Genomic DNA, 24,565 nt, shown 5'->3' on the forward strand with positions numbered 1-24,565 from the left:
TCAAAAGTCGCTTTTACATCGCAAGCACGTCGCAGATATGTTGCAAAATGACAGAGACGACAACCTCATATTTTGCTAATTCAACATTCGCAGTGTTTGGCAATGTTCGGAACTCAGTGGGAGAAGGGCTTAACGTGGCAACAGTTCCTCAAATCCTATCCAAACAGAGTATGCTTCCGCCTGGCGACGTCACTTCCACAAATTGGTCCAACAATGAAATGCATGCAAAGCCTCTAGGTGGCAGTAGTTAACCAAATACAGCACACACATTATTATTTTTTTAATTAAAAAATAATAATACTTGTAAACAGTCAACCAGAGTGAGTACATCATAAACAGAGCATAGAGGAAAACAAAGAGGATAAATACAATTTTGAAAAAAGCTTCACTTTAACAACTTCTTTTTTTTTCACTCACATCCTAACACACACACACATACAAACATGGTCTCCCGGGTGGGAAAGCAAATCCACGCCACGTCAACAACTTGAGGTATGTGTTTGAGTGACGTGTGTAGAGTGACGACGTAAAACTTAATTTACGATGGACACACACACGCGGATCCGGAGAAATCTGCATAATAATCTTCACTTTGACCAAAGTTTTTGGAAACCTTCGTTTTTAATGGAAAACAATTCCCGCGGGCGTGTGGATGACAGGGTAAACCGCAGAAAAATATATCCCATTTGCAAAACCCCCGGCTACGTGTAAACAGGGCCTCAGTTGGTGCCCCAATAACCAGGCACGGCCAGACCCAAGCATCAGGAAGGGCATCCAGCATAAAACCATGCCAAACAAATCATGTGAGTGACTGGGACAAGCCAAAAGACACAACAACCTATTTTCAAGATCCACTTGAGGAGCGAAGTGGTCATTTTCCAGAATTTGAAATTCCTTGAACTTGTCACTCAATGACTTTATCAGGACTTTCTGAAAAAAATGTCTAATCATTCTGAAGGAAGTTCTCAAATTCCAGGACTTAATGAATGTGATGACAATGTTACGAGTTCTCTCTACTGGTCCCTATGAGACAGAGCTGTTGTGGGCACACAAGGTAGACCCACATCTATTTGACAGGAAGTTTCAGTGCTGAAACCTGTCTTAAAAAACAGAAAACATACCGTTTCCTTGCTAATGTAAGTTACTACTGTACTGTCAGTTATGAATGTACTACAAGTTTAGGCAAACCCCCCAGAATCCTCAAAATCAGCCGAAGCTTTTTAGTCCTTTAATCATTCTCATGTCTCCGTCTTTCATCAGTTTTACATTTGTGTCCAAAAAGAGAGTCTTAAAGAATGGATCAGAGCTGCCGGTGCTCACAGGGGACAGCCTGTAGGCTGCAGTACTCGAGAGATAGTACATTAATTCATATTTCCCCATCCAACACACACACACATACGCAAACACGCACACACAGCAGGACAAGACAGGACGAGTGTGCAAATAGAGAATTTCTTCATCCCTCCTTTGTAACTTGGCATATCAGCGGCTCATTAGAAAGTTCCTTTGACATAGAATATGAAAGAATATGAGAGTGAAGTGTCAGCAGCCATCATAATAAATTCAATTAATAAACTATCCTTGAGATATACCGTGAGCGCAAAGCAGTTGCCCTGTCCGTCAGACTGTTGTAATGAAAATTGAGAAGTGGCGACTCACAAAGGTGAACAAGATACCAATCAAAACAAGGCAACTTCACTAGTTTTAATCATGCTCTCTAATGTAAAACAAAGTTATTTTTTTCTACCAGCATAAGCACAACATCCAGAAATAAGATTTAACACGGCAGCTTGGTGGGTAGTGGTTAAAATGTCTGCCTCAAAGTCCATAAGTACTACTTTTGAAACTTGTGTGGATTTTTCATTGCGTGGGTTAGTGTTAATTTTATCAGACATTTTCAGTCTCATTTTTAGTCCAGTTTCAATCACGCTTGTTAGTTTTGATCATAGTTAGTCATCCTGTTTTTATTTAGTAAATTTTTAGCCAGGACAATCATTTTACACCTGTAGATTTTTTTCTCATCAGATATTGTTGATCATTCCGGATCTAAAATACATAACATTTTCTCTCATCTTTTTGATGAAAAACAACTTTACACACAACTACAGTATATCAACAAGTGGCTACTATAGCTACATGCTACGAGATAGTAAATTAGCCTTGATTATAGGGGTGTTCGATTCGGCAATGTATCGCAATATTACAGCGCGCAATTCTCCAATCGATTCGACATGCGGCCGAATCAATGTGTAAACATAATTTTTTTATGGGAATATTCAACAAAACGTCTTACTTAGGGTTAGGGTTCACACGTTAAGCATGGAAGAATGTTATATTAATGGAACATTAAGCCTTAATATTTGATTTCAATGCTGTTCAAACATGAAACAGATTGTTTGTTAAACACAGTGGCTTATAAGCATGAAGTTTCAGATAAATAAATACATTTTCATACAAATCTTACAGTGTACATGTACAAGTTTACTGATAACTAGTATTTTCTAAATTTGAAAAAATCGCAGTAATCAATTTATAGATTCGTATCAGGATTAATCGGTATTGAATCGAATCGTGACCTATGAATCGTGCTATGAATGGAATCGCCAGGTACTAGGCAATTCACACCCCTACTGGATTAATTATCTGTTGGATTAACATTATTTTTGGAACGTAATAGCCGTTGGATTAATGTTACGTTATAGCTATAATTTACTTCTTCTTTTTTTTTTTTTACATTTCACCATGAATCAACCTCCTGGTTGTCCCATGTCTTTGTGCATCTTGCACTCGCTAGCTGCAGATTTCAAAGGGAGTGTATCACTGTGTGTCACCTGACAGTGTCACAGTGGCAGATTAGTAGAGACAGGATTTTACAAAAACATATAATTTTTGTCTTGTTTTTCTTCATGAACAAAAGTCCAAAAGATTTTAGTCTGTTTTTTATTAAGTGAAGTACATCTTCGTCTCGTCTTCCTTAGTCGAGGAAAATGCATACTGATTAATCCCAGTTATTGTTTATTAATGAGAGTTTTAGTCCAGTAGTCTAGTCTAGTTTTCGTCCGGTGAAAAATATGTTGACGAAAACATTTTTGTTTAGTTTTCATTAACGAAATTAACACTAGTGTGGGTATTCTGGCTACCTCCTTCAAAAAATTCATCTATCCATCCATATTCTTCCAGATTTGGGTTGCAGGGCAAGCAACCTAAACAAAGAAGCACAGACTTCCCTCTTTCATGCCACTTTGTCAAGCTCTTCTGTTGGGATCCCTCGGCTGGATAGTGCACTTGTGATACGTACAGTATAGTAAAAAGTACTGTACCTGCAAATTAACTTTTACCTTATTTGTTCAGCAAACATTTGTTTCTATAAACTGGCCGATAGACTTTGTTTTACCAAACCTGTTGGACAGTTTGTGTACAAAATGTATGAGTGACTCCTGCCTCATTTCTCTAACTAAATCTCCAATATATAAATCAACATAAAAGCTTTCAGTTGGGTCAAAGGCCAGCTCCATCAGGACAGCTCGCTGAAGTCTGTTCCAACTTCAGGAAGAATATCTGGCCATAATCACTCTAGTCACTAGGAGATTGGTGACTTTAAACTTATCGTATTGTCTCTTACAATAGGTGCATGTATTTACCTGTCCAACCTGCGACACAGCGACAAGCTCCAGTTACTGGATCACAGCCATCAGCATTTGCACAGTCACATCTCTCCTTGCAGTCCAAGCCATATGATCCCTCCTAAAAGACACAAAACAAATCATCTAAACAGAAATTTCAGGTTTACCACAAAAAATATATATAAAAAAAGTCATGATAAATATATATTAAAAAGTCGTGATAAATATATATAAAAAAGTCATGATAATAATAATAATAATAATAATAATAATAAAATTTATTTCTGTGAGCACTAACATGACATGGTATGTCACACAATTCATCCCTCCAGCCTGGAGAGCATGTGCAGGTTCCATTAACGGGATCACAGGCTGCCCCGTTAGCACACTGACATGTTTGATTGCAAGTTAGACCCCAGTTCCCACTGGAGCATGGGATGGTGCAGTCAACTCCCTGCCAACCTGGACACAGAATCAAACTGACTGTTAGTCCTCTAACACTTTGTTTGCATCTGACTTTTAAAAAGATTTGTATACATTAGATAAGTATCAATAGCTCAAGGAGGAACTAGGTTCAACAGAGAACCAGGCCACACACATGTGGGCACACAGAGAGAAATGGAATAGTGTGACGGTCACGCTGCACTTATGGAACAAGAGGGTGGGCTTGCTCAAGGGCATTTTGACAGTATTCAGGAAGGAGAATAGCATCTCTCCAACAAGTTGTCATTTTACTTTTTTTGTCTTCACTGGAATTGAACGTCACTCTCCAGTTCCAAAGGTAAAGTTCTTATTTGTAGTCACTTTATTTAATATATGAAAACTTTATATCCATCATTGTTTCTGGCTGATAGTATCTTTTATGGAAAATGACACACATTTGACAGAGGACTGTAAGCTTCTGTCACATTGGCTGCGTTCAGTTGTCTGCTCCATTGCAACTCAAAGCCACAAACAAGGCACTTGTCTTCCCGGTATGGTATAATTGCCGGTAAGTGACAACACCTAATATATCAAGTTGCCTCACAAAAATATTTTCCTGTTCATTTTGACTAATTATAACTTTTTAAAATATTCTTTACATAAGACAAAAATACAATATTTTCATGGGACAACACTGAAGAAATGGTACTTTCACATAATGAAAAGTCATCAGGTAGTGTAAATGTATTGTTCCTTCAAAATAACAGAACATTCCACCTTTATAAACTCTAGCAATAAAAATGAGTACAAGCTTAAGCGGTAATGTCAAGTTGCACAGTTCGTCCTTTTCACTCCCATGTGTCACGTGACTCGTTCGTGCCACAGTGTCTCAGGTGTAAATAGGGTGCAAGTGTGTTAAATTTGGTATTACAGCTCTCTTACACTCTCATATCGATAATTGAAAGTTCAACATGGCACCTGTTGTGCTACATAAAGATGGTCTAGGCCAGGGATAGGCAAGTTTGGTCCTAGAGAGCCGCAGACCTGCATGTTTTCTGTGTCTCCTGCCTGCAAACCAGGTGTTTCTAATCATCAGCTCATAATTACGTTCTGCAGGAGCCTCTCAACTATGTTCCAGGAGGGAGACATCAAAAACATGCAGGACTGCGGTTCTCTAGGACCGAACTTGCCTACCCCTGGTCTAGGCTGTAAGAAGATTGCCAAAACCCTGAAACTTAGCACCGTGGCCAAGACCACCCAGCGGTCCAACAAGAAAGGTTCCACGCAGAACAGGCCTCATCATTGTCGGCCAAAGAAGTTGAGTGCACATGCTCAGTGTCACATTCAGCATTACTGCAGAGGTTGAAGGAGCAGGGGGCCCGCCTATCAGAAACCAATTTGATATAGAGTGTAGACCATATGTCACACACTGTATCCAATTGGTTTGCATGGCTGTCGTTGCAGAAGGGAGTCTCTTGTAAAGATAATGCAAAATAAACTATTTTTAGACTAAGGACATGGACTACTGGACCATGTCCTGTGGTCTGATGAGACCAAGATAATCCTGTTTTGTTCAGATAGTGTCAAGTGTGTCTTGCTAACAGTTATGAATGGTGGTGGGAGTGTCATGATTTGGGGCACTGTGGAGTTGCAGTTCATTGATGGAACCATGAATGCCAACTTGTACTGTAACATACTCCAGCAGAGCACTGATTTTTTCTATTCAGAATCTGGACCACGGAACAGTATTCCAACATGATAATAACCCCAGACACACCTCCAAGATGACCACTTGCCTTGCTAAAGAGGCTGAGAGTAAAGGTGGTGGACTGGCCAAGCATGTCTCTAGACCTAAACCCTATTGAACATCTCTGGGTCATCCTAAACCAGATGGTGGAGGAGCATAAGGTCTGAAATATCTGCCAACTCCAGTGGCAACCTGTGAAGTTCTGCTCAACTCTATACCCAAGAGAGTTAAAGTAGTGCTGGAACATAATGGTGGTCACACAAAATATTGACATTTTGGGAATTTTCACCTAGGGGTGTACTCACTTTTGTTGCCAGGGGTTTAGCTATTAATGGCTGTATTTTGAGTGATTTTGAGGGAACAATACATTTACAGTAAGCTGCACACTGACCACTTTTCATTGTGTCAAAGTGTCATTTCTTCAGTGTTGTCCCATGAAAATATATACTTTGGTACAGTAGTTTACCCTCTGGTTAGCATCAACATGTAAAGAAGGGACAAGAATGAGCACAAACAGGCTAACAACCTTCTCTGCAGATGCACGAGCCATCGACATATGAGCACGATATCTCATTGTGACAGAAACATGACGACGTGCAGTTGGTTCCATACAAGCCAGCAGGACAGATAATAGAGCAGTCCTCACCCTAGTAAAAAAAAGCAACATACAAAAATGGAAATCAACAAGAGAGTGCAAATATGGGGATGCTTACGCAACAGGATACAGTCATTGATGTATTCATTTTGTATCATTTATACAGGTGCTCGTCAAAATTTTTTACTATCCTGGAAAAGTTGAATACATTCCATAATTCCATTCAAAAAGTCAAACTTTCATTGATTACAGATTTAGGGCCCACAACTCAAGTGATTTAAATTATTATTATTATTAAATTAATGTAAATTATTTTACATTATTTGGGCTTCCAGCTCATAAAACCCACTAAAACAGGATGTCAATAAATTGAATTAATGTGAAGAAATCATCATGCATACTTCCCAGTATGATGGGAAAATAAAAGATGGATGAATGGATGGATGGATGGATGGTATTTTCAAAACGATATGTCAATCTTCAATAGTTCAATGGTTCGATTCCCTTTGCCTTAATCACTGCCTCGATACCCCGTGGCATTGCCTGGGGGTCCTGGAAGCCCAGACTTTATTGATTCTTGCTGTCAGCCCTTTGTTTTTGGGTCTGGTGGCCCTCATTTTTCTCTTGATTGTACTTGATTGTACTATTTTAATACAGTACTAACAAGAGGAAAATGAGGACCACCAGACCCAAAAACAAAGAGCTGACAGCAAGCATCAAACATATCGTTTTGAAAATACCATCCATCCATCCATCTTTTATTTGCCTATGCAAAAGACTGGGAAGTATGCATGGTAATTTATTCACTTTATTCAAAATTTTTGACAACTTGTTTTCATGGGTTTTATGCACTGGAAGCCCAAGTAATGTAAAAATAAACAAATAAATACTTGAAATCACTTGAGTTGTGGGCCCTAAATCTTGAATCTATGAAAGTTTGACTTTTTGAATGGAATTACGGAAATTATTCAACTTTTTGAGGGTATTCAAATTTTTTGACAAGCACCTGTACTTCTCATGGTCACAGAGAAACTGAAAGCGATCCCATCTGACATTGGGTGAGAGAAGGACTTCACTCTGGACTGACCAGCAGTCAATCACATGGTACACTGTAACAAACATACAGGTTTTTGCAATGTGGGAGGATGCAAGAGTACCTGTATGAAGCTGCTTTTGAGCATGGAAGAACATGTAAACTCTATGCAGGGTTCAATACCGAGGTGTACTGCTGTACTGTATTCAATGATAGGCACAGATTTGCAACAACAACAAAAAAGAACTGCTCAGGTATATGAAATGTATTTTGAAGGTTGGAGTGTGGTGAACAAGAATAGTTAGTGATGAAGTGTCCCACACTTCAAAGCAAACAACTATAGGCAGCGACCACCACTGATAGCCAAGATACGTCTTGCCAAGACTAGCAGAAGACTTTGATTACGTCACATAAAAACTAGGGGTCTCAAAATTGGTGCGTTAATTTTTGTTAATTTAAGAATCCTTTAACGCCACTATATATCTTTTTTAACACATGATTAATGACCACTCTGTATTTGGAAAGCCTGTACTGGTGAAATTCCAGACGCAGTGCAGCAGATGCATCCATGTAAAAATTTAGGAGTAATAAATTTAATAATAATGCATATATTTGTGGAGACTGAAGTCAGGTTGTATTTTACAATTTCACAAGTTACTTCATGTTAAAGATTAGATACCGCTTAATATGAAAGGATCTGTCACCAACATCTTACAAATGCAATTATGCCATGTAGTGGCAAAAAAATGAAAATCGTTTTTTACAGTACAGTATATCTTTTTAATTTGAACTAAATTTTATGAATTATTAAGAAATTACTGTAGCAATGCCTAAAAAAATGCAGCCATATTTCTATTAGTGTAACATTTTTTCAATTTTTATGTTAACAAGAGTATGAAAACTTGGAAAAAAATATTTTATTGTACATTTAGAACAGATGTCAAATTTGTGATTAATCGTGAATTAACTATTGGAATCATGCAATTAATTACAATTGAACATTTTAATCACCTGACACCCCTAATAAAAACAACAATTTTTAAAAATGAAAAAATGGTGATGACAAAAATGAGCACACAACAAAACTGGGCACCCCCTTCCCACTTCATCAAAAAGCAGAACAGCTGACAAAGAGCGGACCGAGTGGATTCCAGCACCCACTGGGAACTTGCTTGTTGTCCTGCCGAGTACGCAAAAAAAGCACTCACTGCAGTTCCATGTTGCTAGTCTAGCATGCGACAACAACACAGAGCACCTCGAGGGACATAGTGCACAGAAGATTCATTTGGATCATGTCATTGTTTGTTATAAGAGGAAAGGGCAAGTTAAGTGACCATTTTCTTACAGTATTTTGGAGCCTGAGAAGTTGTGAGAACACAAATATTCTCCTGTTAATGGAAATTATTAAACAATACATTTCTTTGAAAATACTGCAAACAGTTGTAAGTGAAAATGGTGGACAAGTGGACAAATATGTGGAAGTAAATTTCAACAAACAAGACCTGCACTCTATATCTCTGGCATAGCATGAATATAAACTCAGATATGATAAATATACCCTGGTTTATACCCTTTCTTAATCTATTAACAAACGAATAACATGTCATATTTATTTATTCATATTATTCATATCAACTCCGGGTTTAACACTAAGCTCTCACTTGGTACTCCAGTTTACTCTAACATCTCCAAATTATGCATTTAGGGTTAATTGAAGACTCGAAAATGTTTTTAAGTGTTAATGTGAAATGAAATTAGATTTGAAATAAATACGATGAGAGAGCACAGTAGTTAGCAGAGCAAGTTAATAAATAATTGGGTTAAATTGTCTCATAATTTACAGTATTGGTCAAATGTTTGTTTCTCATGATATTACATGCTAATATCCAAATGTTTGACTGGTGCTGCATAGTGGCTATACATTGAATGTCTATACTTTTAGCATTCGCTAGCAATAGAATAATAGCAGTAAGTGATATAACGACATAAAGCGACTCCTGATTAATGTATTTATTTTAAACTTAAAGGGATACTTGACTCATTGAGCCATTTTCTGGAGCAAAAAGTTAATAATTTGTCTAGAATGAATTTGGTAACTTCATTATTTTTCATGCACAATTAATACCCTAAAATACTAAGTTTCACACTTGCTGTCGACTGAAGATGACATCACCTGTGCTGAGGAAGTAGGTAACGACCAATCGTGGCTCAGTTTGTTGACCAAACCCAGAAAACAGGTGAGCCCTGATTGGTCGTTACCAACTTCCTCAGCACAGGTGATGTCATCATTAGTCGAAAGCAAGTGGAAAAATTAGTTTTTAAAGTTAATTGGACAAAAAAATGTTTATGAAGTTACCACATTCATTCTGGACAAAAATATTATATGAGTCACATATCCCTTTAACATCTGTAGTATGAATTGTGAACTTACTATATACCCTGGAGCACACATGCACATTCCATTGATGCCGTCACAGTCGGCGCCATTAGCACAGGCACACACTTCTTTACAGCCTTCCCCGTAGTAACCTGCTGGACACGTCTCGTTGCAGAATAGTCCAGTCCATCCCGCTGCGCATGCGCATTCACCTGACAAAGGGTGACAGCTAGAAGCAAGAACATTAGAAGGAAGGAAATAAATATACAATGACAACTGTAGACATTTAACTAGGAAATAAGAACTATAATCAGGTAATAACTTTGATCTTTGTGGGATACATTTTTCGCATGTTTCCTGTTATAACATATTAGTAATCCCTAAATTGAAAGATTTTGGTTCAGGACAGGGCCTGGAGTCATTAGGTACTTTTTCTTTTCTATGCAATTTGGTGGTGGAAGTTGTTTTGGTCATCATAAGTCAGTTAGTAAAATGTTTGGCTCTCTTCAGTACTGTCAGTGTCCTTGAACAAGTTACTCCTGATACTGCATACTGATGTAAAAAGTTCCACACAGGCATTGTCACCTTGTTCATCGAATTCCCTTTTTTTTCTTGCCATAATGTCTTTCCTATTATCCGCAGAAACTGTTGAATTAAGCTGACTTGCTATTCATCATAACATATTAGATGTAATCGCTACAGTTTGGGCTACGTTTACAATTCAGATTTTTTAACACTCCTGGAACAAAGTTGCATAAAAATTAAATCAGCTGCTGCATATAAAAAGCTTACTAACCACACGTACAGTATAAAGAATATTAGGATGCTTCAACTTTTTGATCACCTGAGTGTGTTTGCAATTTTGCAGGGGCAGTCCTGGTCACAGAGGAGTCCATATATTCCAGCTGGACAGAAGCGGTCCTGGCAGCTTGGACCCTTGAAGCCCTCGTTGCAAAGGCAGGCCCCGTTGATGTGGTAGCATTTGGCCCCGTTCTGGCAGTCACATTTGTGGGCACACTGTGGCCCATAAGTGCCGACTGGACATTCATCCTGGCACCTATTATCAGATGAAGTAGGGCACTGTTTCACAAAATCTTCAAGTAAAGTCAAAAAAATAATACTTTATGACAATAACACTTATACAACCAATTGTTGAACACACACTATCAGAGTACAGTTAAATAACTCCTCAACTTAACTTTATTTATAGAGCCCTTTAAGACAACCATTGCAGCATACTAAGTGCACTACATGGATTCATTAAGGAGCTCCAGTACTTGATAGTGGTAAGTACAAAGGAAAACTGTATTGACATGACATAAAAATGAGGAAAATACAAGCTCCCCTTGGCATTTAGTTGAAAATGAAATATGACGCTAATCTAACTTTGAATTGTATTTCACGAGGAGGATGAAGGTTTCATCCGAATGTATCCGGTTCCTGCTTGCCCACATGAAATGTACAATGAAGCACATTCAAATAGTTCTAAGGCAAAAAGGACACATAGTATGCTAACACTCTTAACAGCGCCCAAGGTCGGAGCTTGAAAAGAGACTGTCTGAATGGGAATGAGCATGAGTGAACTCGTGACAGTGAATGGCTTCAATTACGTGGATCAAATAAGACAAATCCATTTCTCACACACAAACACTAAATGCACTGAAAAAAGTGTTCTGGGAACTATTTTTTTCTTTGAAAATTAATCAAGGGACACTCAGAGTGTGTGTGTGGTCGAAGGCCACATGCCCGCGGGCTCGCTGAAAAAAGATGATTCATTGGACTAAACAAAAACAAAAAAATGCTGTATTTTGTTACAGCTATTTAAAAAAAAAAAGTTTTTCTCGTTATATTCATAATTTGGTTGAAAGAATCATTTTCAATTTAATATAAATCAAATAAAAAAAAGTTTTTTTAAACAAATGAAAAAGTTATACCCAAGTAACTTTTTACTTTGGAAGCAATTTTATTAATTTACCCCAAATCGAATTTCAGTGTGAATAAAATGTGCAGGGTACAACCTGAGTTGCCAGACAATTGTAGGGCATACGTAGATGAACAAATATACACAACCACATCAAGGGACAATTTAGTGTTCAATTAACGCATGTACTAGGCACAGGGAGAACATGGAAGCTCCACACATGAAGGATGCAGGCTGTATTTGAACCCTGGACTGCTGAACTGTGAGGCAGATGTGCTTAGCAGTGGGCCACCAAGCCTGCTAACTTTAAGCTAATTGAAATAATAAAAAACAACAACATATTTGCAGTCAAATAACAAACTGCCATTAAAAATAGAAAACAAACTGTCCCTATAAAAAGTTTGTATTTTTATATATATATTTTTAAAGTTTATTTAATTAAAAGAAGCTAGAACTGTAAACATTAATAAAAGTTTTTCTTATTGATATTATATCGAAATAAAATCATGTCTTGAATTCTCATATGTATTAGTTAAAAATATCAAATTTTAGGGGAGTTAAATGAAAAACCTTTTTTTTTAATCTGCAAAAAAATTGTTGTGTGTGCCCCCACTAGTTAGACAAAACAAAAAACAAAAACAAGGATTGTAAATTAAGACTCATGTAATTCTACAAAATATTGCACAAGTTTGCAAAATACTCACAATAAACAAGATCTTTTAGGGACAGTTTACTGGCATTTTGTTATTTGATTGCAAATATGTCTTTGCTTTAAACACAAAACTCAGCCGGTGGCCCACTGCTAAGCACGCCTGCTTTACAATTTGGCAGTCCAGGGTTCAAATCTAGCCTTCCCAAAGTGGCGCTTCCATGTTCTACAGGTCCCTGCGTGGGCATTCTCAAGGTACTCCAGTTTGCTCCCACATCTCAAAAACATGCATGGTTGGTTAGTTGAACACTAAGTTGTCACTTGATGTGTATGTTTGTTCATCTATGTGTGCCCTACAATTGTCCGGCAACCATTTCAGGTTGAACCCCACAAAATGTGTACATACTGAATCAGAAATTTGATTTGGGGTAAAGTAATAAAATTGGCTTTAATTAGTTTATTCCAAAATAAAAAGTTACTTGGATGTAACTTTTTTATTTGTGAAAAATGAATGTAAAAGCGATTTGTATTAAATTGAAAATGACGCTTTCAACCAAATCATGACTATAACGAGTAAACCTAAGCAATCCCAAAACATTTAGCCCAATTCTGTATTGCATAACCTACACTGTAAAATGTTGTTTTGATATGATACAAACAAATACAGAAAAAATGCAGAAAACTACAAGAAATTATGCATTTTGTTTAAGACTAGACACAACAGGTTGCTGATCAGATTTCTTGTGAGTAACTTCTAAAATGTAGTGTTGACGCATGAGTCTGTTTGCACTGAAAGGGTCTTCAGCAATCTTTCTCAAAATCAGATTCCGCTGCATTTATCTTAAAGATCCAATGCGTTACCTCCTAATAGAACATTGTTTATGCTAATTGCAAGCCAAATTAGGCTAACATCTCCACATACTCCAAACGTCTGCTACCTGAAGCCACCGAGAAGTAGACAAATCACTCAATTAAATTGTATTAGCGAGGATGTCTGTTCGGTATCATATTCAAATCACGTTGACATACTTGAGACTCTTATCTTTGCTAATTTCATTACAATGTGGGCAGGGTGGAAGAGAACTTGCTCAAGGTATTATTCCGTGTAGGTTAATTTACCTGTCCTGGCCTGAAATAAATGGATGTAATTTGGTCCAATTGAGAGTAACGGTGGGCAGAGAACAAAAATGAAATTAAAAAACGGCTAGGACAACAAAGAGAGACGTGATGCTTCAGACTATCTTTTCCAGTTATTGTTTTGGAGATGATGAAAAAACTGTACACAAAAACATCTAATGGCTCATAAAATAAATATATGAGCTATACTCTACAATATTACAACAATGTACAATATTACAACAATGGGAATGCTTTTCTCAATTAACAAATATATGAATTCAGAATTACAATTCTGGTTAATACTGTATATTGCATCATATGACAGCAATCTGGAGACTGCATGCAAATGTGACCCTTGGGAATGCGAGTGAAATCTGAGTACTGCACTGGGAATGTAACTTCCACTTTCAGGCCATTTTATGAAATCATCTCAAACTTCATTACTGTATAAATGGACTAAAAATTATCATGTATAAATACAATAAATTAACTAAAGGTTATTACATCTGATTATTATTCTATCCTAGCAATGTTTAAAAACAGCACCTATACAGTGCATATTAATGTGTCAGTATACATATTTCATTGAGTAATGATTGTCTGCTGAAGGGTTAATATTCAACCTACGTAAAGCTGCACTCAATAAAGAAATGCAATTAATTAATCTATAACAGGTGTATGACAAACACAATCCCATTAACTGCTTTCAAGTTATGTATTCAGCAAAAAACAGTACATTTCATACCGTGGGAAAAGTGGAATGTGTTAGATATTTTGGAACTAACTTTTAAAATGGGAACCCGCAAAACGCTTTCATGATAAGCCAAAGTTCACAAAAATAATCTTGAAGGTGTTATTTGAAAGCAAAGGAAATACTAATTACACTTTGATCCACTATTTCTACTTGGACTAATGTTATTCCCCAAAGTAATTTGTAATAAATGTTACATCTTCTTTGAACATACTCTTTTTGTCCATTAATGTTCACTACCTTTCTCCAATGTAGCCAGCAGTGCACTGGCACTGGCCGCTGATGTGGTCACACAGGCCTCCATTACGACACGTGCACTCCAGGGAGCAATTGATGCCAAATGAGCCAAAGTGACACGGCTGTGCGCACACGGGACCCTTAGAAAGGAGGATGACAAGACCTTACACTGGTTAGACATTCTACCTCTTTGTTTAAAACAAAGGATGCAAAGTTCATCATACCACCCAACCAGCAGGACAGGAACACGCCCCAGTCACATGATGGCACGTTCCGCCATTCTGGCATGGACAGCGCTGCTCACAAAGGGGGCCATGCTTCCCTGGCGGACAAGGGTCCTCGCAACTGGGCCAAAACAACATTGCTACATTTTAGTCAATTACATACAGTGATGGGAACGTTACTTTATAAAAGTAATAAGTTATAGTTACTCATTACTTGCTCAAAAAAGTAACTGAGTAAGTATTTTATAATAAAAGTAACTTGTTACCAGGTAATGTAACTATTTTCAGTACTTTTTTATATAAAGTTTTATATCAAAAAATTTGTATTTTTTAAATGTTTTATTATTATTATAATATTTTTTTAATACAAGGAATTCAAATTATGCCCACGCTATAAAGGGTGTTTTCATTGATTTTGTTGAATATTTGAGTCACACTCCATACTGACCGATATCATAATATGTTCTATCAATGCCAAAAATAAATAAATAAATAAATAATTAAATAAATAAAAATACTGGATATGTGGTGATTTGTGGCACATATGTCATCCTAATATATGTAATTTGTAGACAGTCCTTGCAAAGACGGTTAATTGATCAATTACACTACTAGGCGAGTGTTTCACGAATGTGTTGCTATGACTTATCTTTTCTTTAGCGATGTTATGGTGCTTGTGGAGTTGTGAAGTCCCGTAATGGTTCTTGATGGAACAGAATTGTCAGTAAATCGCTCCTCATGGCGGCCTTTTTTTCGCCAGCTTTCTAACATGGTTATTGTGACCAACGTCAGACTTGTCAAATGAACCCCAAGTTATTTTCAGGCTAAGGACGTGACTCTAATAATGCTAACATGTTCATTGTGAAGGAAGACATGTCGTGACACGCTTCCCGCAGCACCTACAAAATAAAAGTCACTATGCATTCCAGCTGTCAAGACACCTTTATTGTGACGAGGTGCGGCAACAACAGTGCCTTTAACTGTGTGCAAATGACATTTTTATAAATGGACTCGGAGCAAGCCTTCTGTAAAAGCGCGCACGACTGTGCAACCTACTGTAAGCTTATTTCGGGCGTTGAAACTAATAAATCGATTGTAACGTAAAGCATTTAACGTACATTAATGATAACAGCGTTTCAAATAGTTAGATTTGTTAGATTAATCAGTTTATGAAAAAAGGATGGCGTTATTTAAACGCCATTATTCAAAACATTGGGTACATATAAACTGGAAAGCTACAATTTTGTTACACAGTTGTGAAAATCGCTTTTTCGGCAGAATGGAATATATATATATCAATCCAGTTAGGCATTAACAACAATGAGGAGCTACCTACAAGGCCCCAGTGTATCCAGGTGCACAGAGGCACTCGCCACTTTCATGGTGGCATGTTGCACCATTTAGGCATTGGCACTCAAGCAGACAGTCCTTGCCGTAGAATGTGGGCTCACACGGCTCCTCGCAACGCCAGCCCTGGTAGCCATCTGTGCAGACGCAGGCTCCTGTGATTGGGTTACATTTGGCCCCGTTGTGACACTGACAGCGATTAGTGCAGTGGGGACCCCAGAAGTCACTTTCACAGGCTAGACAAAGAGAGAGAAGTGGGGGAGTCAACATGTGGTTTATTACTGAACATTCATCAATTGTTTATGTTATCTGAGATATCAAGGAGTCACTGAGGTTGAAAAATAAATCAAAACCTCCACATTGAGAATAATTAATGTGTAATCGCTAGCGCACTAATGCTAATCGCAATTGCTAACAGTCATAGAATAATGTGTTGAGCATTGTCTGTATGTGACTTTTAAGACACTATTACATGTGTAATGTAGACATAATGATGTAGGTGTGAACTAAACGGTGGTTAGTGTTTGTTTACCTTAAATGGTCAACGCTGGCATGCTAATGCTAATCGTGATTGATAACCGATAGTTGGTGTTTAACAATGCATATGTATAGAAGTTCTATTTCGTTCCTCCTGACCGCCAGGTAGCGGTGCTGAAACAGCATGGAAAATCCCCCACGCGCACGCATCACTCGAGAAATAATTCATAAAGGACATGTCCATTGTTCCGGCTGACGTGACCCTCATGTATAAAGGAGGAGCGTAGCCGGCAACGTGTCTCTTTGAATCTTCTCGCTCTGTCACTCGCGGCGGTGTTTACCGCTGTTCTTCGTCTCCGTATCCGTCGCTGGTGGCCTGTGATCGTGTTTTTTCACTTTTTAATTATATGTACAAACGTTGGAGCTCCCCTTCCATCTTTGCATGGCTCCGCTCCTCATCGCTGACTGAGGCTTCAAGTTCGTGAGTACTTATGGTGGGAGTCAGCGACTGTCTTGCCTACGGTTGCTTGGCTTGTTTTAAAACTCGCTAGTGTGATATGGTTATGCGTATCTTTTTCTAACTTGTATTGCCTCTCAGCCTATGCGGCTCTGTTTGTGGGTTGCCAAACGTCTTGATGGTGGTTGATGGCTTTATGACGTCTACTACTTTATGACGACACAAACGTTCACTTACGTGTTACCGTGAGCACTTATGGATTCGTCGGTTTTCCGCCTCCTCTCCCACACGAAGATAGCAGCCTGTTGACTTGCGCGTCGATTGCCGGCTGCTATGGACGACGGCGCTCGCTGTAAGCAATGTGGTGGCTCCTTCTGGCCCGGAGAGGGACGCACTGACTGCTGTCTTGACTGTAACGCAGTTGCGACCGCTGCTGCGACGGTCCACACTCCGGCGAACGCTACTGTTGTTGCGCCTCACCAGGATGCAGCGGCTGCCCAGGGGTGGTCATCGCCGACGGAGTCGGGCAAAAGGCAGATCCTGCTTCTCCTGCTGCCCATGATTATCGGATTGAAAGAGTCGCCAGTTGCAGGCGAGTGTGATGGCAATACAGACTCAGTTGGGTAATCAAAACCCTTATGCTTCTCAGGCCGCTGCAGTGGCGTTGCCCGATGCAGAGTTGGACATGCCGGATGCAACACTCCAATTGCCCTCCCAAGTGGACGACATCTCTGAGGATGACGTCTCCATACGGGATTCTGAGCCATATTCGGGAATGGACTCTGTGTCCACTGCCCCGTCTTCTCCTCCATCTGACCGTTTTTCAGCATGAGCGGATTTGGTGCATACTGTTATGCTTAGTGCTTTCCAATGTTTAAAGTTGGACATGTCTGTTTTTTCTCAGCCTCAGACTGAGTGTGGCCTCTCTCCGATGGTCTACTCAACGAGGCTTTTTGGATCCCGGAATCTCGTCTTTTTTTGACAGACCTTCATTTCTGCTGGTACAACTCTAGTGTAACTCCTCGGCTCCCGGCGGACAGCCATGCTCTGTCAAACATGCGGTGTCTTAATCCTATTGGTTTGGACCGTATGCCTAATGTTGACTATTCTGTGGTCCCACTTATCGTCTCCCTGGAGGAAGCCCTTAGGGAGGCTGTGAGGTGCCCTAGCCCTCAGTGGCGCTTGATGGACGAACTGGTTATTAAAACGTACAACGCGGCGACGGTGGTAGCACGCTTGGCCAACGTACAGGCGCATCTCCTACTTGCTCTCTCCGCAGCTTTGAGAGACAACGAAGTAGATGAGGCTACATCGTTCTGTAACATGGCACAGAGGGATTCATCGCTCCTTTCGAGGGAGCATAGCCGTAGTATGTCTTTGCTCATCCAAGCGCGCCGTCAGGTCTGGTTGGCTCAATCTCCCTTGCGTGAGCCGTCCCGGAAGGAACTGCGTCACCTCCCTGTGGTACCGGGTCATGTGTTCGTTTCTGCAGCGACGGGCCGGCTGGAGCGCACAGTGCGTGCTGATGACGTAAATTTGCTCACCTTGCCAGGCCCTATGCTCCGTCAAACTCTAGCGGAGCTGCTCTCCCGGCCGCCCCTCTGTCACGTAATGTGCAGTCCTTTCGGCCTACAGGAGGATACGGGCCTCGTCGTCCCTCGCAGGGACATGTCACGGACTTCCGTGACGTTAATCCCTCTGGCCGAGGGCGTGGTCAGCCCCGTGCTTCACACACCACGCCACGTCCCTCCCGTACCCCTAAATCCGGGAGGGCCTGGGATTGAGCCCGAGGAGACGGCAGTGAGAGAGACTGTCATCAGCGACCTGGAAATGGCGCTGGCTCTAAAACAAGAACTAGCGACCCTCCTCGCCAAGTCCGCTATCGAAGCAGTGGATCCCTTGGCTATCCAGGGGGATTCTACTCCCCCTACTTCCTCATACCAAAAAAGACAGGCGGATTACAGCCCATCTTGGATCTGAGAGGTCTCAACTGTTACCCCAAGGTGTTGCCCTTCCGCATGCTGACTACGTCAGCCGTGTTGAGCACGATAGCCCGAGGGGAATGGTTCACGTCAATCAATTTGAAGGACGCTTACTTCCACGTCCCTATTGCTCATCAGCACAGGAAATGTCTCCGCTTTGCCTACAAGGGTCGCCACTGGCAGTTCAGAGTACTCCCATTCGGACTGTCACTCTCTCCCAGAGTGTTCACACGTGTAGTGAAGGCAGCACTTGCTTCCCTGCATTCGAGGGTGCTCCCCTACTTGGACGACTGGCTGATATGCACACCGTCCAGGGGCCAGGCAATCCGAGACACGTCCACGCTTCTTCAGCATGTGTCACGACTTGGACTCAAGGTCAACCTGGAGAAGTCCTCTTTTGTTCCCTCTCAGCGGACTCTGTTTATCAGAGTGTCATTGGACACCGCCTCCATGGCTGCTCGACCATTCCCACAGAGGCTCGACAATGAGCTATGCCTCGTCTCTCTGTTCCATGCCAATGGGGTGCTACCTTATGTCCTTTTTCTGAGTCTACTGGGCAAGTTAACGTACACTTTCACTTGTGCCACTGGGTCTGCTATTGCTGCGTCCATTGCAACAGTGGCTACTCCGCTTCCGGCTCAACCCGCTATTGGACCATCGGAGGCGTCTCCGAGTGTCTAGTCGGTTCATGCGTGCTCTCGCACCTTGGGGTCACTGGGCTGTTCTGTCAGCAGGAGTCCCGTTGGGGGTGGTACCCGCATGTCACAAAGTTGTTACCACCAATGCCAGCCTGAGTGGCTGGGGTGCTGTTTGGTAACACAGAACGGCTCAAGGCCGGTGGTCTGCAGGGGACAGGTCGCAGCACATCAATGTGCTGGAGCTGCGGGCGGTGCATCTGGCCCACATCCATTTTCTGCCCTTCGTGGCAGGGTGCCATGTCCTGGTACGTTTGGACAACCCGTCCACTGTGTATCACATCAATCAGGGCGGGACGAGATCCACCCAGTTGTTACGGGCCTCACGAAGGCTTCTCAGATGGGCCGACCCCAGTCTTGCCAGATTGAGGGCCATGTTTCTCCCGGGCATTGTCAATCAGTCGGTGGACTCCCTTTCCCGCCATCGTCCACCTCAGGGGGATTGGCGTCTCCACCCGGAGGTGGTCAACGCCATTTGGAATCGCTTTGGAAAGGCGACGGTAGATCTTTTTGCCTCCGAAGAGTCCACTCACTGTCTCCTCTGGTTTTCCCTGAGGGAACGGAGCAGCCCACTAGGACAGGATGCTCTGGCACACCCCTGGCCAAGGGGCCTTCTGTATGCCTTCCCACCTCTCCCCCTCATTTATCTGACCCTTCAGAGGGTCCTTCTGGAGGGTTACTCTTTATTGCTCTTGGCCCCTCTTTGGCCAGCCCAGACTTGGTTCCCTCTCCTACGCAGTCTCTGCTCCTCCGAACCGTGGATCCTGCCCAGTCGGTTGGATCTACTGTGGAAGCTGTTTACGGAGTGGTGTGCAAATTGCGGGAGGGATCCCGTGACGTGCCCTATTCTCACTGTGCTGGAATTCCTCCAATCAGTTTAAGATAAGGGGCGTTCCCGGGTTTTTGTTGTCCTGTGAGGGCGCTCCGTTCTTATTTGGATGCTACGGCATGTTTCCGTGCATCCACCCAGCTTTTTGTGGTTTACAACGGCCCGAATAAAGGGGCTGCTGTGTCAAAGCAACGCCTCTCACGTCGTACCGGGTCTCTGGTCGTACCCCTCCTCCTGGTGTGTGCAGTCACTCCACCAGGAGTGTGTCTACGTCATGGGCCGCTTAAAGGAGTGTCCTTGGAGGACGTTTGTGCGGCTGCTTCCTGGTCGTCTCCTTGCATGTTCTCCAGAATCTACAGTTTGGATGTCACCTCTCCTCATCCACTGGATGTGGTTTGAGGTCCTGCGGAGGCCCCTCTGTGAGGTACACTTTCCCGGGTCTTTGTGACATTGCTGGTATTCGGCGTTCCGTGCTGTTTCAGCACCGCCACCTGCCGGTGGGGAGGGACGAAATAGAACGAAAGTTACGTATGTAACTACGGTTCTATGAGTCCCGAACGACCGCCAGCCTTGCTTGCCACTCAGGACCCTCGTGTTGGTTTGCGCGAGAAGGTTCTGAGAGACACGTTTCCGGCTACGCTCCTCCTTTATACATGAGGGTCACGTCAGCCGGAACAATGGACATATCCTTTATAAATTCTTTCTCGAGTGACGCGTGCGCGTGGGGGATTTTCCGTGCTGTTTCAGCACCGCCACCTGGTGGGCATTTGGGACTCATAGAACCATAGTTACATACATAACTTTCGATAATAAATTATGAGTACTTATATCCACTCAGTTCAATTTACGCCTAACCTCAGTGGATTAACAAAACAAACAAAAAAAGGGAGGAGGCGATTAACGGGTACCCAGTATGTCAACATCTACATCGATTTGAGTGAAAACATTTAAATGTGCAACACTTGTTTATTGGCTTTTCTTTGGTCTTAATGAATCCTGCATCTTTGAGAGCAGGTTATATACAGCTAATGTATGTGCCAAGTGCCTTAGCCAAAGCAAAGCTCTCATGGAACTGTGCTGAAACAAACCAAAGAGGGATGAGCAGATTTGTACGTATTATATTGAATGTTTGGACAGAGCTCAGAGCAGACTACGAAAAAAGTAGCATCATTCCCTCTTCATCCTACTCTGTATCTCCTCCCATTTTTTTTACACATCATGTCCTCCAACCACCCACCCCACCCTCACCCCCCGTCATCTTGTCTTGCTCTCAGAGAGAGGAATTCTCTTTATTACTCTTAACTCATGAGCCAGCATCATTAAATATTTTATCCTCTCAAAGCCTCAATTATTCAGCAGCAAAGAGTCCAAATCAAATGACTAATGACTTTGATCAAGAGTAGCTTGCTGGCACTAAGCAGAAGGTTTTTTCTTTCTTTCTTTTTTTCAGTAAATTAGGAACAGAATAATACTCTTTGACAAGGTCTTACTCAGTAAGGAATACATTTCAGTTAGTCAGTGGTGGAGTCAGTCTTTGCCTAAAATACTTCAGAGCAGTGGTGGCTTCTGGCATGTGCAGTCAAATAGGGTGGCAATAAATGTGAAATGATTTTTTTATTGGCTACAAACATGACCTGTTAATCATTGGGGTTTGTGTCCGTAATTTGCACCCCTTGCAAATCTCAGTGATTAACTGTGTGAAAAGCTCACTGTGATTTCGCTATTGCTCAGTAAAAACAAACAAACAAACAAAACCTCTTCATTGCGCTTGAAGTGACTGTGCGCAAGTAAAATCAAACTTGCAATCAGTGATAATCTCATACGTAGAGATGATTTATGATGGGTGTGTGGATCTCATCTGAGATGGACTGACACAATGTGGAAAAGTGTGGAGTGGTCTGACGAGTCCACATTTCATACTGTTTTTTGAAATCATGGATGTTGTGTGCAAAACTCAAAAGTCAGCAACTGTGCCAACTGTCAAGCCACAGTCTGCACGTGTTCCAACAGCATAACTTCGTAGTGAAAAAGTGTGAGTACCAGACTTGGCCTGCCAGCAGTCCAGACCTGTCTCCCATTAAAAATCTGTATCACATTATGAAGCACAAAATACAACAACTGGGACCCTAGACTGTTGAGCAAACTGTAATTGTATATCAAACAATAATGGCAAATAATTCCACCTACAATGCTTCAACCATTAGTGTCCTCGGTTCCCAAATGCTTATTGTTCAAAGGAAAGGTGATTAAACACAGTGGTAAACATGCTCCTGTCACAGCATTTTTTGGAATTTGTTGCAGGTATCAAATTCATAATGAGTTACATTTATCATTCAATAAGTTTTTTGTTTTTGTTTGTTTTGTTTTTGAAAAGGTAAAATAAATAAATAAATAAATCAAAACAAGATTCAAAGTAACCAACAGACACTACGCTTAAACTCACAATGACATGACTTGGGATGTAGCAACAAACAGGAACAGAATCAACAAACACAATGAATCCACAAGGACTGATAGAAACCAAGGAACTAAATACAGTACAAGCAAACTGGCAAAACAACAAGGAACACCTGGACACAAGGTGCTGAGGGAGCTGATTGGTAGACACAAGAGATCAGGTTGATGAGCACAGGAGGAAACATACAAAAAAAACAATGAGCAAGACGTAACATGCAACAAAACTAAATTCTATCTTAACAAAAACACAGATCATGACAGTATCAGTGGTTGAAGTAACTTTGCTGCCCATTAGAATTTTTTCTTCGACGGGAGGGAGGGTAGGAGAGCATCTGTCACTGAGACATCCGTTATTTGATCTGGTTAGTGACGATTACACTCACGGACAAAAACCCACTTCCGTCTGTGCTTAGTCACTTCACTTCATGACTGTGTCATTAAAAAAAAAAAGTGTCTCGTCATTCGTCAGCAAAATGGGCGTCCGTCAGTGATGGACTGACGGACAGTCTGTCAATAATTACGGAATGCCCACCTCTGCCGATATTTTGCATTACTTTATATCCATTTTAATGGAAACAGTCTTATGTATAACCATATTATATTTTTATTGTGCTGGATGGCAAAAATGCTTTCTTCGTCTAATGTTAGTAGCGCTTTCGGTTTCCTGCCAGCGATATGCCTGGACGAAATATGTGTGCACTGCATAGCAAGGAGTAGCTTTCAGAGCCACACGGGGAAACTTTATGAATGAATGTGCAGTATCGATTCTTGAGGCTTCTGTATCGATATTGTAAAGACAACAATATATTCCGTATCGATTTTTTGAGCACACACTTGTGCTGCGATTTATTGGCAAATTTAGCTTTAAAAAATCCAGAGAAATTGAAGTTCTCGTCTGTCTCCTCTTTACAGTTATTTGTAACAAAAAGGTTTTAGTGCACAACTATTTCCTGACACGGAGAAATTATGCAAATGTCAAACCATTCATTAGCCATTATCAGGTGGCTGTCCTTTGGTTGAGTTGTTTTTCTTTCAGGAAAATGCTAAGCAAAAAAACGTTATCAGTGTGCCCTGAGATGAATTTGAAGAGCATGCAGGGATTGTTTTTTTTAATTTTATAAATTCTGATTATGACCTTCTGCAGAACCTGGCTTGAGGGTGGAGACTTACATGAGAGCAGGCCAGGGATTTGGAGTCCAGTAAAAAACAAACAAAAAAACTATACCAACTTTGGAGTTTGGGCCCATGCTGCAAAATGAACATGCTATTTTTCCAGGGTCCCTGTTCGACATGGGCCCAAAGAATCATGATTACTTTTTACTCCCTTTTGGTGCCCCTGCATGTGAGGCCTGAGAATGAAATAATCCAATCTAGCAAGTACTTGGGGAAAAAAAGATAGATTTTTTTTATATGCATATATAAACATATACAGTATAATGCTTCGTAGTTTGTAAGGCTCCACTGGACTCCTTACAATGTCTGGACCTATTAGATGCTGGACGCTCCCCTCCCAGACCTCCTTCAGTGGTGCAATGTGGCAGCAATGGATGCAACGATACATGACAGCCATGCGCAAATGGTTTCAAGTCTCGAGAATGGGTAGGAAACTAAAGGCAAGTCAA

At 41.0% G+C, this 24,565-nt stretch overlaps 1 protein-coding gene across 6 annotated transcripts in view; it reads right to left on the reverse strand.

Moving 5' to 3' along the window:
- The window catches only part of LOC147178070 (multiple epidermal growth factor-like domains protein 11), a 112,615-nt gene that overhangs the window by 23,066 nt on the left and 64,984 nt on the right, over window positions 1-24,565 (reverse strand). For 5 of the 6 annotated variants that reach the window (XM_086072179.1, XM_086072177.1, XM_086072176.1 and 2 more), the window contains 8 exons: window positions 16,036-16,282; window positions 14,700-14,820; window positions 14,479-14,615; window positions 10,643-10,855; window positions 9,853-10,027; window positions 6,320-6,440; window positions 3,922-4,085; window positions 3,642-3,744 (listed from right to left, as the gene is read on the reverse strand). In XM_086072179.1, the coding sequence (XP_085928305.1) occupies window positions 3,642-3,744; window positions 3,922-4,085; window positions 6,320-6,440; window positions 9,853-10,027; window positions 10,643-10,855; window positions 14,479-14,615; window positions 14,700-14,820; window positions 16,036-16,282 (1,281 nt within the window). Of the gene's footprint in view, window positions 1-3,641; window positions 3,745-3,921; window positions 4,086-6,319; window positions 6,441-9,852; window positions 10,028-10,642; window positions 10,856-14,478; window positions 14,616-14,699; window positions 14,821-16,031; window positions 16,283-17,217; window positions 17,265-24,565 lie in introns of those variants that run through there. The other variant, XM_086072181.1, reaches the window with a different exon arrangement.

Source organism: Leptonotus elevatus, chromosome 3, assembly GCF_054856555.1.
Source record: "Leptonotus elevatus isolate MCC_2025b chromosome 3, RoL_Lele_1.0, whole genome shotgun sequence".
In the NCBI taxonomy this organism is placed as follows: domain Eukaryota; kingdom Metazoa; phylum Chordata; class Actinopteri; order Syngnathiformes; family Syngnathidae; genus Leptonotus; species Leptonotus elevatus.